The sequence below is a fragment of the Aspergillus neoniger genome (assembly GCF_003184625.1).
Source record: "Aspergillus neoniger CBS 115656 unplaced genomic scaffold BO87scaffold_4, whole genome shotgun sequence".
Classification (NCBI taxonomy): domain Eukaryota; kingdom Fungi; phylum Ascomycota; class Eurotiomycetes; order Eurotiales; family Aspergillaceae; genus Aspergillus; species Aspergillus neoniger.
Genome location: NW_020291132.1, coordinates 963,790 through 976,210, shown reverse-complemented (window position 1 = coordinate 976,210; position 12,421 = coordinate 963,790). Strand labels below are relative to the sequence as shown.

The 12,421-nt window shown below is 50.9% G+C and overlaps 4 protein-coding genes across 4 annotated transcripts; 3 read left to right on the top strand and 1 right to left on the bottom strand.

Annotated features, from left to right (window-relative positions):
• Positions 1-221: 221 nt before the first annotated feature.
• BO87DRAFT_422392 (uncharacterized protein) lies at positions 222-3,076 on the top strand (the record flags this gene model as incomplete). The annotated part of the gene is made up of 5 exons (XM_025627112.1): positions 222-411; positions 479-522; positions 579-1,393; positions 1,450-1,940; positions 2,001-3,076. The coding sequence occupies 5 exons, from the start codon at positions 222-224 to the stop codon at positions 3,074-3,076; spliced, it is 2,616 nt and encodes an 871-aa protein (XP_025483847.1).
• Positions 3,077-3,929: 853 nt separating this feature from the next.
• BO87DRAFT_383237 (RBR-type E3 ubiquitin transferase) lies at positions 3,930-5,762 on the bottom strand (the record flags this gene model as incomplete). The annotated part of the gene is made up of 1 exon (XM_025624648.1): positions 3,930-5,762. The coding sequence occupies one exon, from the start codon at positions 5,760-5,762 to the stop codon at positions 3,930-3,932; it is 1,833 nt and encodes a 610-aa protein (XP_025483846.1).
• A 1,056-nt stretch (positions 5,763-6,818) lies between these two features.
• Positions 6,819-8,204, top strand: BO87DRAFT_326881 (phosphatase PAP2 family protein). Its single transcript, XM_025620163.1, has 3 exons — positions 6,819-7,151; positions 7,245-7,434; positions 7,503-8,204. Exons 1-3 carry the CDS (start codon positions 7,104-7,106, stop codon positions 7,967-7,969), a joined length of 705 nt encoding a protein of 234 aa, XP_025483845.1. The 5' UTR covers positions 6,819-7,103; the 3' UTR covers positions 7,970-8,204.
• Positions 8,205-8,616: 412 nt separating this feature from the next.
• Positions 8,617-12,356, top strand: BO87DRAFT_326878 (FAR11/STRIP family protein). The gene is made up of 5 exons (XM_025620162.1): positions 8,617-10,823; positions 10,875-10,987; positions 11,045-11,217; positions 11,269-11,398; positions 11,448-12,356. Exons 1-5 carry the CDS (start codon positions 8,871-8,873, stop codon positions 12,274-12,276), a joined length of 3,198 nt encoding a protein of 1,065 aa, XP_025483844.1. The 5' UTR covers positions 8,617-8,870; the 3' UTR covers positions 12,277-12,356.
• Positions 12,357-12,421: the final 65 nt, after the last annotated feature.

The following is a 12,421-nucleotide window of genomic DNA, read 5'->3' as shown; positions in this document are numbered from 1 at the left end:
CCCGGCCATCGTTCGACTCCATGTGATGTCACCGAGCTTGTTATTCACTCCAGAACTGCCCCTCGACGCCTGTGTATGTCGGTAGTCATCTTGCCCGCCTTCAACTTCCCCCGATCCGTACACCTCAAACGTGAGTGGTCGATCGTCGGAACTATACTTCGGCACACTTTGTCCTTGTATCCAGCCCATATCCTCCCCGTAAGCGACTGCGGACTGCCGACATGGCGTTCGGTAGCGATGCTGGTAAGCTGCCAAAAGCGCGGCCTCGAGAAGGTCTACAGCTTCGGCCTTTGAATGTCGAGAAAGGGTCCAAAAGAGTATGTTGCTACCCCTCTTCCACCGTCATGAAAGCTGCTCCCAATGCGCAACTCGACCTACAAGCCCTGCTGACCCTCCCGCCAAGTACTGTTCGTATGTTTTCTGCTGCCGTGATCCGAACCGCTGTCTGTTGGCGATGCTGAACGAAACTGCAGCGCAGATGATACCTTCCCTCCTCAGACCGCCACTTGGAGGAACAACTTGGTATTATTGCTGCCTTCCTTATTCTGCGTGAGTTTCATGTGCTAATCCTGCTGAAGATGGCGCTTTCCCAACGCCGAAACTTGTTGTTCGTCGCCTGTAGTCACCAAATCTATGTCTGGGAGCCATCAGGGTCGTTTCAGACGCTGGGAAACAAACCTGAAATGATAATAACTCCAGTAATGAAAGTGCCTCATGCTAGCGGCTATATTGCACCAGCTTCGCCACATGCGATCAACAATCTCCTTGTGGATGATTTAGGTCGAGACGAGGTTCTGTTACTTGTCACTGATTCCGGCAACGTCTGCGGTTACCGGGTCGAGGCCATCTTCTCTGCCTTGAAGCGAGCGGCAGAGAATAAGGAAGAGCGTCCCCTCGATGGATCCCAGGTGGATCCGTTCTTTGTGGAATTTGTTCAAGCTAGTGCCTGGGGCCTGGCTATCCATAAATTCGCCCGCCTCATTGCAGTGAGCGCGAACACGGGTCTCATAACCGTTTTTGCCTTTGCACTCGTGAATCCCACTTCGGAAAGCAGTAGCTCGAGCTATCACCCAGACGAAGATGATGATATGATCGATTACGGCCAGACCTGGCTGGAGGTCAGGACTAAGGACCAGTTCAATCAGCTGCGGCATCTGATGCCAGCCAGACACCGCACACGAAATGTCAAGCTGACTTATACCGGCCATTACGCTAATATCCCTTGTGTTGATTTCTTGAACTGCGATCTCGACCCTAACGGCAATTGGATGGTCAGCACAGATATCGACAATCGGCTGCTTGTATGGCGGGTATGGGATAGTCTTGGCCCATTCAACGTTAATCACTTCAATGATGTCTCTTTCAAGTTCTTCCCAGAGACCCTACGTTCTGAGTACAGCTCCATCCCCAGCTTGAGCACTAGGACTCAGACCACTGACAAGGTAATAGTGAGCGTGGCTGGTCTGTAATTGCCCTCGACCCGCGGACCTTCCATCGTGTTAAGTCTACTGAAGAAGCTTGCGGTGGCCCACCCATTCGCCGGGCAAAGAACGGCCGGACCGTTTATGACCTGACGAGAGCGAACAGTCGGATACCGAACGCTTCGCAGATATACAACTTCTTCCCACCCGCAGTGAAGATCGAGTCAGAGGAACCTGTCTTGCCCGACATATTTGGAGCCGACTGTTGCATCAGCAGACGAAACGGCGCCTCCCAGGCTGCTTTTGCTGACGGCACTTCAGCGGCACTTCGTCGGTATCCAAGCGATGGCGCGTCTGCAGAATATCTCGATGCCAACGGCTTGTCCACGGCCACGGGAAATATTCGTCCCTCTGATTTAGCCGACACATTCAGCCACCGAGCCGTCAACGGGTCTGTATATGGCGACAACTTAAGCCGCGACGGCTCCGATGTGGATGTTGGGGCGCATAATGCAGCAGGTAATGGGCATTCCCAGTCACTAAACCGCACAGTTCAGAGAGTTGACGCTCTTCATATAGGCCCGGGTCCCTTGACCACACCGGAGTTCCTTCAATTCGCACTTCTCGAGGCTCTTGGCGGCGAAGCTCCCGGCACCGAATTCTATGAGGACGAAATAGATTATTACCTGGCTGGAGGCACTTACAGTTCCGATCATGAGTTGGACAATGCCGACAGTAGTTCCTCCTACAATAGCGATACATCAGCAGCGGGACCTATCCCATACCCACTACTCGACGGTGAGTTGGTATACTCTCAGCTCTACCCCCGTAGACATTGTCATGTTGATAGCATGTTTGATACGAATTCAGCAGGCTCCCGATTTCCCATACTACACTTCTCACAAACAGACATCCGTTTGATACCCCATCCATTCGCAAACTACGCCACTGCCGTCTGCGGCGACCCTCTACGACAACCTTTTACCCACCCCGTCGTCTCCATCCGAGCCTGCGATCGCTTCAACATGGTCAAGTATGTCCCAGAACATGGCATCGTGATCGCCGCATCCCAAAAAGGCCGCGCAGCCGTCATAGCCCTCACGGAATCCGAAACCACCGGCATATCATTCCGAGTCGACTGGATTGTACCACTCGAGAGCCAAGAAAAATACGGCGATCGTCCTCTCATCCCCATCTTAGGAATGAGCGTCAGTCCCATCCAAGGTTTCGAGTTTCCACCAGACGTGCCCTACATCCCCCACGACGTCAAGCCCGACGACCTCGCCTTCCAGTTCAAGTACCTAAGTCACGACGAACACAACTCCTCTCTATCAAGCAGCGTCATGCTACAACAGAATTCCTTCAACGAAGAAATCAACAACTCCGAAGTCGATCCCAGTGAAACTACCGCTGCCGATGACGACAGCCCCCAACCACCCCCGCTCAGCTTACCTGAATGCCACGCCCGTGCAAGCAGTGCCTACCAACCCGAAGAAAGTTGGCGCGGCTGGAACCCATCACGCCATTACCGGCTCATGCTCATGTACGCAGACCACACCATCATGAGCTACGAGTTCTGGTATAAGTGGAACACTACAGATAGTGGTCCAAACGGGCAGAATCTCGACGAGGAAGATGATATTCTCCTTGTATAGGCTCTGTTCTGGCCCTTATATGCAATAAATTCTGATAATAAAATTCAAAATGGTATGATGAAAAGTATTAAGGCGTGAGCGTGAGCGTGAGCGTGTGAATCGTCGATCGTTTCACTCCTCACTTCGCATTCATGAAAAAAAGGGGCGTTATTTGGAGCGCGTTGATGTTGTTGTTATTCATGTCACTGGAACTGTTTAGCACAGCGCTGTGTTTGTTCATGGATCTTCTTCGAAGTAGGAAGGTCCAGGGGGTGCTGGGGTCCTCTATCTAAGACTGGGTTACGTTACTCGATGGTAGCTTTATTTTCTGTGTGTTATTTAGTTTCTTATATTTCGGGATCTGAGGCCCCTCACCATTTTCTTTTCTATTTCCGTGGTCTCAATGGACACATCTTTTGACTCCGATGTGTGTGTGCGTGTGTATGTTGTTTGTACGGATGTATGGCTTACTTTACCCTATGGTGTAATCGAGATGTAATGTTCTGATTGGGAAGAATGTGACAAAGTAGAGGATTTAATGGAAATTGCTTTCTTTTTTGAAACATAGAACATATCGTGATATACATGCCAACGAAGATCAACACGGCTTTTAATTGAACTTTGGATGTTGGAATGCAATGTGATGCAAAACAGATAAAGGATGTCCAATACCAATGAACATTTTCGCTAATGCAGGATGCATGCATAGTCATAGTCGTCAAGGTCATAGTTAGATAAATGGCAGCTTCGCAAAACGTACATGAGTCGTGATACGGTATATCCATGAAAAGGAAGTATAGATACCAGAAAAGAGGTTTAGACGTGGGGAGGGGGTTCCGTTATAGTTAAATCCGTGGAAATGATGGGGGCGTTGCTAGAAATCATCATCTAGCTCGTCACTGTCCCATTCGTCTTCCCGGTCATTCAGGACCAGGTCCAGAAACCTCTGGAGTCCCGGGCGTCTGACTTGGGGAGGCTCGCCATCTGGACCCCGGCGAACCTCGGCCATTGCTCGTGCTTGAGCTTGTCTTTCGGCGGCGGCTGCTCGGCCTGCGGCGTCGAGATCGTTGGCGTTGTTTCCACGATGGCGATTGCCCCCGGCTGCGCCGTTGTTGACTCTTGGAGGGACTGGAGCTGGGGGTGGAGGTCGTCTGCCAAGCTCCCAAGCTACGAGGTCTTCGTCGTCGCTGCCATCGTCGAAATCGAGCAGTTCGTCGGGTACACGATGCAAGGCTGCGGCTCCATCGGGGTTGATGCCGTCTCCACCTTCCAGATCCCACAGCCGATTGAAGCATCCACTGTTGATGTCGTTGAAATGGCGGTAGGGGTTGTCTTCGCAGAGCCAGCTAGAGCAGAGATAGCAGAAGTGGGTGTCACATTTGAAGCACTTCATATGGTTGCAACCCATCTGCTTCTGGCATGGAGCATCGCATGTCGGACATGCCGAGGTGTACATACGCAGATACTCCTCCGTTGCTTTCTCCTCAGCGGAGAGCTCTGCTTCGCGGCGAGGAAAGCACCGTACGAGTTCGCCGTGCCAGCCCTTCTTGCAAACACAACAGAAGGCATAGTTGCAATCTTCGCAGATGGCCACACGCTCGGACATTGGTGGTAGCTGAGCTTCCTCCCCTAGGGGGTCGAACACGGGTCCCTCTTCATCTTCATCATCGGAGGCATCGAGGTCGTCTGTCATTGGATCCACGGGCTTAGGGTGCCTCTTGGATCGCGCAGCTCCTTGACACCACTGCCGTGGGCAATACACGGTCGACTTGTCGGCCTCGAGCTTCTTCTTCCGTTTCAAGAAAACATAACGTTGCACTGTCTCTTGTTCCAACGGGATCTGAAGGAGCTCGCTGGGGCTCAGGGTTCGATCTTGCTTTTTGCGTTTCTTCGGGCGGGCATCGGTGGAAGAGGCACTGTTTGGTTCTTTACCACAGCCAGGAGCCAAGCACTTGACACCTTCGACATCGCCTTCCGTTATACAAGTGTTGTAAAAGTCTTGAAGGCATGGCACGCAGAAGACATGCCCACAAAGCACGAGTCGGTGGCAAATCGTGCCCTTCTTGGGTTCGAGACAGACTCCACATTCAAAGGTCTCCTCTTCGAACCTTTCCCGTTCGGCTTTGTTGTTGAAGTCCAGCAATGCGATCTTTAACTCACGGGGAAGTTGAACTTCGCCACCGGATATGTCGCCAACCCCAAAAGCCGACTCCCCCAGTTGCTGAAGATGGTCAATATATGTATATACCACGAGGTCCTTGCCACATTCCTCCCAAAGACGTTTTCCGTCATCCAAGAGACCCAATAATACGGAAGGTGGCAACCACGGAGGGCTTGTTTCGAGCCTGAAGGTGGGCGCTTCTTCGGTAGGGTAACCTTGGGGGAGCTCGATTTCGAGGCAGAGGGGTGGAAGATGTGAGAGTGTATGAATATCGCGATTGAGGCTAGCGGAATCATGGTCACCTGTCTTGAAAGAAAAGCCGGGATCGTTGGCATCAACGGAGGTGGGGGGAGTTAGGACGGCGGGGAACTCTGTCTCAGACTGTTGCTGGAAGCAGACACGCAGGGGAGCAGACGGCTTAACCGGTAAAGTGAGGGATGCTTTGAATGGCGAGGACGGATCTAACTTGATCTCTGGGTAGATGGCGGCAATGGATGATAACTCCACCGAGCGCTCATCTTCTGGAAACGAGTCCAGCTCTGTCATGGTGAAACAATCCGCCGCAGTGTAAGGAATGAATCAATAGCCTTGAAATCCTCCCAGCTGATCGACGCAAATTGTCGGATGTGTTGGGTGGCAAGGAAGGCCTGACGGCGAAGCGAGGCCGAAACGGTATGGCCGCAGTATACCCCGGGTAGTGTCACTGTTCCGATCTTTCTATAATATTCATTCCCCTGGGAGGCAATCGAAGTGGAAAAAAAGGTTAAGGTCGGTGAGGGAGAGGTGGTTTAAAGAGCAAAGAATTAAGAATAACTAGTCCATGGATCAGCATGTAGCCAGAGGGGATAGTTTTATCAATCAGGAAGTCCGGTGGCGGAGATCCGGAGGGAGGTGCACCTTTCAGGTACGGCCGATGGTTGCGGACCAGGCAATAGTCATGGAGGCAGTGGAGCCGATAGACGAACACAGAAGAAGGAAAGGGTCGGGCGAGACTGAAGGAGACAAGAAGCAGCAGTGTCTATTCTAGTAGTGGTTTGTAGTACAGATATACAGGAGGTGAGGCAATCAGAACGAGGCTTTGGGGGGAAGTGCGTCATGATTTGATGACTCGAGATAGAGATAAGAGAGGATTAACAGCAGCAGCAGCAGCAGCAGCAGCAGCAGCAGTAGTAGTTGAACAGGAGAGAAGATGGTTGCAAGAACTAAAGAGCTGGCTGGGACCGAACAGGAGAAGAAGGAAAGGACATGTTTGTGTGTGTGGGAAAAAAAAAAAGATGGGATGGGCATCAGGCACGGGATTTGCTGCCCAGTTTGGTCATCATTTTCAAAAACTGAATGATGGAAATTCAATGAAAATGGAATGAAACAAAATGAAATGTTCTCGATTGTTCGTTATTTTTTTGGGTGACTCGACAGCCTTGCCAGCCTGAGGCCAACCCCCGATCTTCCCCTCCCCCTCATTCTTCTCGCCGCTTTTAGTTCTGCCCATTGTCCAAGGCGGTGTTGGACTTGCGACTCAAAAGCGGCGATGCCACCATCCGCAGAACGCGTGACCTTTTCTCTCCTGGGAAAGATGATGATATCGCCTAGACTGGTCACAATCAGACATTCGCCATCCTGATTTAAAAAAATTATCGGCCCGATCAACAGGCAGGGTCATTTTAGATCTCAACATCCATCTACCTCGGACAGGTCTCTCAACCGTTATGTCTGTGTATCGGTCTTGATCCGGTTTCTGATTCGGTTTAGCTCGTTCTGCCAGTTGGTATTGTAATTCTGGGTAGCGTCTTGTTCTTGTCTACCCGCCGTCTGCAAGCTCCCAACAAGGCTATATAGAGGAATACAACACTCAATCATTATCTCGGTCGGACTTTCGAGTCACACAAAATGGCTGATATACCATTGGCGTCCTTGTCTTTGACTCACGTCCACTACGTAAGTTCTCCTTTGTTAATGCTCCTTAATAGCCAGAGTAGCCCGAATCTCAACGCCTGACCATCGCTAACCAAACCCACCAAATGGCAATAGGACCCCAGTGATCTAATTTCCTTTCTTTCTGCCTGGCTTGCCTTGGTGCCACAAGCGCTATGCGTGAGCTATGCTACCCTGATCGTTGCTTCAAGGGAAGCTGAGGTGGTCTTGATGTTTGCGGGTCAGATGGGTTGCGAGGCACTGAATTTCGTGCTCAAGCGGATTGTCAAAGAGGAAAGACCAAAACGTAGGTAGTCCTGTACAGAGATCTTTGCATTCTGATACCGAACGGATGGAACTAACGACGTTTCAAAGAAATGTTGGGTAAAGGCTATGGCATGCCATCTTCTCATGCCCAGTTTATGGCCTATCTCGCCGTCTATGCATCACTCTTCCTCATTTACCGACACAGCCCGAGCTTATCGCAGTCAGGAGCGGCTCTTCACTTCTGGATGCGAGTGTTGATCTCCTTGGTATTGTGTCTCGGTGCCGGTGCAGTAGCCGTTAGCCGCATTTACCTAAACTACCACACCCCCAGGCAGGTCCTGGCTGGATGTGGCGCAGGTGTGATTTGTGCATTCGCTTGGTTCTTCATCACCGGGCTTCTTCGATCGCAAGGATGGATTGATTGGGCCTTGAATCTCGAGATCTTTCGATTCTTTCGTGTGAGAGACTTGGTGGTGAACGAAGATCTCGCCGAGGCCGGATGGCAACGCTGGGAGGCTAAGCGGAAGTTGAAGCGGAAAGGGCCCAGTGGTCAGACATCATCTAAAAACGAATAGTGCGATTCGAAGATGTCAATGCGGCGGATTTGAAGAGCAATCCCATATACGTGCCAATCTCAGCGATACCCATAGATTTCACCGTCCTTGATACATAAATGCATACAAGGCCTGCAAAGTGAAAGTCTCTCGGTTTGGTTCGATCCTACCCAGGGTTACAGATAATACAATTACAAATCTCTGTACTACTATTATAGGCTTCATCTATATATCAGCGTGTTAGCAGGGTGGTCGTACAACATACTAATACTAGTTTATTAAAGTTGAGGGATTTACAGTAATAGTAACTCTTGGACATGACTATGATGATACCAATTCGAATATGATGCAGATCCGCAGATTATATATTACCGGAAGACGGGGACTAAGCACTACTACAAAGTAATTAATACTAGTGCTCGGGAGTGATTGTGGCCTTGAAGATGAACTTCTACTACTAGAAAGGTTGCAGGGACAATATAATAGCGTTTGGATCTTTTAGGATCGTAGAATCGAGAACAAAATTCCTTATTGTTTGCTTTTTAATTTCTACTACGAGAGATCCACTTCAAGGGGCGTTCCTCGCACGTGACCACCAGCTCCCGCGGATCGACAGCTTCCCCGAAACTCCTCGCGTGGTCATCGTCGATTCACAAAGACTGCGGAGAGAGCTGCCTCAGAACCGCCATAAAAGACACCATGTGTCCTTTTCTTGACTAAATAACCATGTTGGATAGTTTCTGACATTCTCTCTCCCACCCCGCCTTGTCGCTTGGATTTTGGCCTTCTCTTTTAACCTCTTCCGGGTTTCCCCCCCTGTTCACTTCCAACTGATACCCTTGATTTTGTTCCTGAACTACTTCATTATTTTCTTCTGTGATCTGTCGTCTCTAGAATTTCATTGCCCCATAGTTACACAAACATGGATGGTGCATCGGAGCCTGCGGATAGTGCCATGCAAGAGCATCATTTCGTTAAAGCAGATGAAGTTGACCAGACTGGAACGGACATCAGTCCCGTTTCGGATGACCAGTTGATGGAGGAGGTAGCTGAGGGAATACGCCAGGAGCAGTCACAGCAGAATGTATCTACTGCGCCTAATGAAGCACCAGTAGAGATTCACAGAGCACCCAAACGCCCTGAGCTGCGTCGGGATGCTTCTGCCCCACCGCCCCCTCTACAGCCACCGCCTCCAGCTCCGGTTCAGCAACATGTGGAAAGGCCATCTGATTCATTGAGTCTTGCTCAGCTGAAACAGCTGGTCCAGGAGATGCCCAAGGTTGAGCAGCCTGCCTATGCTTTCGAGTATGCAGACTCCCAGCCATTCGCCGAGGAAGTCGAGGAATGGTTCCAGTACAGCGAGTTCGACAGAGTCATGCTCATTGGCATGAAGTCATCATTTGACCATAGATGGAGTTGTTTCTGCGAAGACCAGTCTGTGGACAGTGCTATGCAGTCCTGGATCACCGCCTCTTATGAATTACGAAAGACGTTTATGAGCCAGCTTATTAATAACTTAGGTGACCGTGCAGTCCTTGTCCGAATTGAGGCCTTGGAGGCCATATGCTATGCTTTGACTGGTGTTTGGGGCCTGACGGCCGGTCGAGTTGTGGATGAGCACCCGGAGGGTCGTCCTCAGCCAGGTGCAGAGGCTGAAAGCCAGTCACTTCAGATCAAATGGATTGAACAGAATGTTTGCCTGCTCCAAGAATGCTCAGGTATCCAGCCACTGATGGACTGCCTATGCTGTGTCTTTGAGAGGCACCGCAGTTCCTCCGCACCGGACGCGGACAGCACGGCACAAGAAGGCGCCAACCCTGCCTATGTTGCTGCTCTGGAGAGAGAAGCAAATCTGGTGTTGACGGCTCTTTATTTGTCTGTGGAAGTCGGCCGCAAGCAAGACGCTCTTGATACCCGGAATGCCCCTTTGAGAGATACTCTCATGAGTCTGGAGCCCAATCTGCTTGTGTTCCTGGTGGAAATCATTGCGCGGTTGCGTTGGGACGACTCTGCCAATGTTCCGCTGACCAGAGTCATTCTTCTATTTTGGAAGTCTTTGCTGCTTTTCTTCGGAGGCACTGATAAATTGAAGGGGGCCAAGGAAGCACTGGAGCCGACCCTCGAGGCAAGAAAAACAGCCACTAATCGAAGGACCCCTTTCCTCACTGCCTCGCCCTTGGACTACCACAACTTTCGACAGGAGATCACATCCAAGTATCCTGCATATAATCCGCCACCTCCTGTGGTCCCCCTAGAGCTAGAAAATAATTCGATTCTTCCCCCACTCCCGCAACATCCCAGCAGGATCGGCTCTTCTGCAGGTCCCTTCTCTGGAGTTGGCCCTTCTGTGGCGGGTGGCAGTGGTTCAATCATCCATCACCCAGTCCACATCGCTACCCCGGCACCCTCTCCTCCACCGTCACCTATCGGCCCTGGCGGCAAAGCGGGGAAGAAGCAAAACTACCAGACAAACCAGAACTTTCCTTTCATGTACCCTCCTCTAGATGATTCAAGTAATGACCTCGGAGGCAAGGGCACCACAGAGCTGCAAGATAATCTTGTGGGAAAGAAGTGGCAGGGTAGTGATGTTCCGGCGTCCATCATCGAGGCTGGGAGGCTGTTCTCAACCCATGTCAAGATGACAAGGGCGATGCGGCAACTCTGGGAAGAGCGAGAGCGTTTTATGAAATACGACCGCGGCTGGTATCCCGATGAAAACCAGCTTCTTTTGAACGAGAACGCCCTTGGTGGATTGGCAGATGAGCTGCAAGATTTGAATGTCTCCGAGAAGAGGCCTAGTACTGATAGCACACCGAAAGAGGAAACTGAGAATGCGGATATTCAGCAACGCCTGGATGCCGTTGAATCGTTCTACGTGAGTTTATGTGGTGCCTCAGGAGACGGAACAATTACTTACGACTCGCAGAGACAAGCACTGGTGCATCTACAGTCTATAACGATTGTCTTTCTGAAGATAATCCTGACGAATGTTAGCGCCATGGTGAGCCAGCCCAATGGACAAGCTGCGCAGGCCATGGGGTATGTGATACACCTGTAATTGCCATTGCCTAGCGTGTACTGATGCCTCCTATCTAGGGATGGTTATGGATCGGTGATCAATGGGTTCCCAGCCAATCATGTCAACGGGCATATTGATCTTAACTCCGAAGCCGCCATCGATGAGCTCGACAACATTCGTCTCCGGGAAATCACCGGAAAAGCGATCTCCGGCTCTCTATTACTGCTTGTCAAGTGGTTTAAGAGATCTCGTAAGCTACTTCGATCTGAATGTGTTGGAAGGAAGTGCTAATAAGCCCCAGATATCTTGAAGTTCGAGTATATGACGCAGTTGTTACTCGACTCCAACTACCTGCCGTTGATTCTGAAGATGTTTGCCCACCAGGATGTGGATCAGGCAGTAGCGCAGAAGAATGACCGAGAGGAACTGGGGTAGGTGCTCCTCTGAAACAGCTATCTAGATATACTAACAAAAACGAAGCTTCTTCCGGTTTTGCCATATCCACTCGAACCAACCGCCGGAATCGACAACCGACCTGGATGAGGACTCCTCACCTAGTGACGACGAAGCTGTCCCTCCGCCCATCACCCGACATCGCCAGGACACAGGCAATTCAGTACGCGGAGTGTCGCCCGAAGTATCTGTTCCTGAGTTTATGGAAGGGCCTCACCGTCCGGAAGTTGACGAGCTAGGCTACCCTACAGCTCCCCCACCTAAGGAGCCGATTACCGTGTTCTCATTCCGCAACTTTTTCTCAGCGATCAATTACCTCCACATCATGCAGAAGATCACCCGCGACAAGGCCCATCGATGCCTCCTCCTGGTGCAGTACAAGTCAAGCACTATCCTTCGCAAAGGGCTCAAGATCCCCGATCCGCACTTGCGGTTCTACACGCTCAAGCTCTTCAAATCACAGGTGCCTTACTGTGGACGCAAATGGCGACAGAGTAATATGCGGGTGATCACGGCGATCTATCTGTACTGCAGACCAGAGCTCCGCGACGACTGGCTTTCTGGCGGAGACATCGACTCGGAGGTGGAAGAAGCACTGCCACTGGAGCAGGCACTGCGCGGACTGACGCACTGGTGGCATCTGCGCCGGTACAAGGACGTGATGGGAGGTGAAGAAGGCGCATCCATGATGGAAGAAGAGCGGGATTTCTTCGTGCGGGAGCTCGAAGCAATGGGATGGGGCATGGCAGGCGAAGAAACCTTTGGAGGCAGCGAGGACGCTGAAATGGGCGGGCCTATGGTGAACGGAACGGGGACCGAATGGGACGGAGCTCCACTGCAAATGGAAGGATGGTAATCCTACTTTCACAACCTATGATATTTATTAGACCCGGTACATACGATAGATGTTAACGTTATGTGATGAATGAACAATACCCCAATTGCACAACACTCTTTTCTATACAAATTCCTGTGTTGCAACTCATATATTAGCATTTGCA

Excerpts from the sequence above, each read along its gene's own strand:
- BO87DRAFT_326878 (XM_025620162.1), top strand. The coding sequence starts at position 8,871 with ATGGATGGTGCATCGGAGCCTGCGGATAGTGCCATGCAAGAGCATCAT. Across the intron at positions 10,824-10,874 it reads ATGCCGTTGAATCGTTCTAC|AGACAAGCACTGGTGCATCT; the intron begins GTGAGTTTATGT and ends TACGACTCGCAG. Across the intron at positions 11,218-11,268 it reads CAAGTGGTTTAAGAGATCTC|ATATCTTGAAGTTCGAGTAT; the intron begins GTAAGCTACTTC and ends AATAAGCCCCAG.
- BO87DRAFT_326881 (XM_025620163.1), top strand. The coding sequence starts at position 7,104 with ATGGCTGATATACCATTGGCGTCCTTGTCTTTGACTCACGTCCACTAC. Across the intron at positions 7,152-7,244 it reads CTTTGACTCACGTCCACTAC|GACCCCAGTGATCTAATTTC; the intron begins GTAAGTTCTCCT and ends AAATGGCAATAG. Across the intron at positions 7,435-7,502 it reads CAAAGAGGAAAGACCAAAAC|AAATGTTGGGTAAAGGCTAT; the intron begins GTAGGTAGTCCT and ends GACGTTTCAAAG.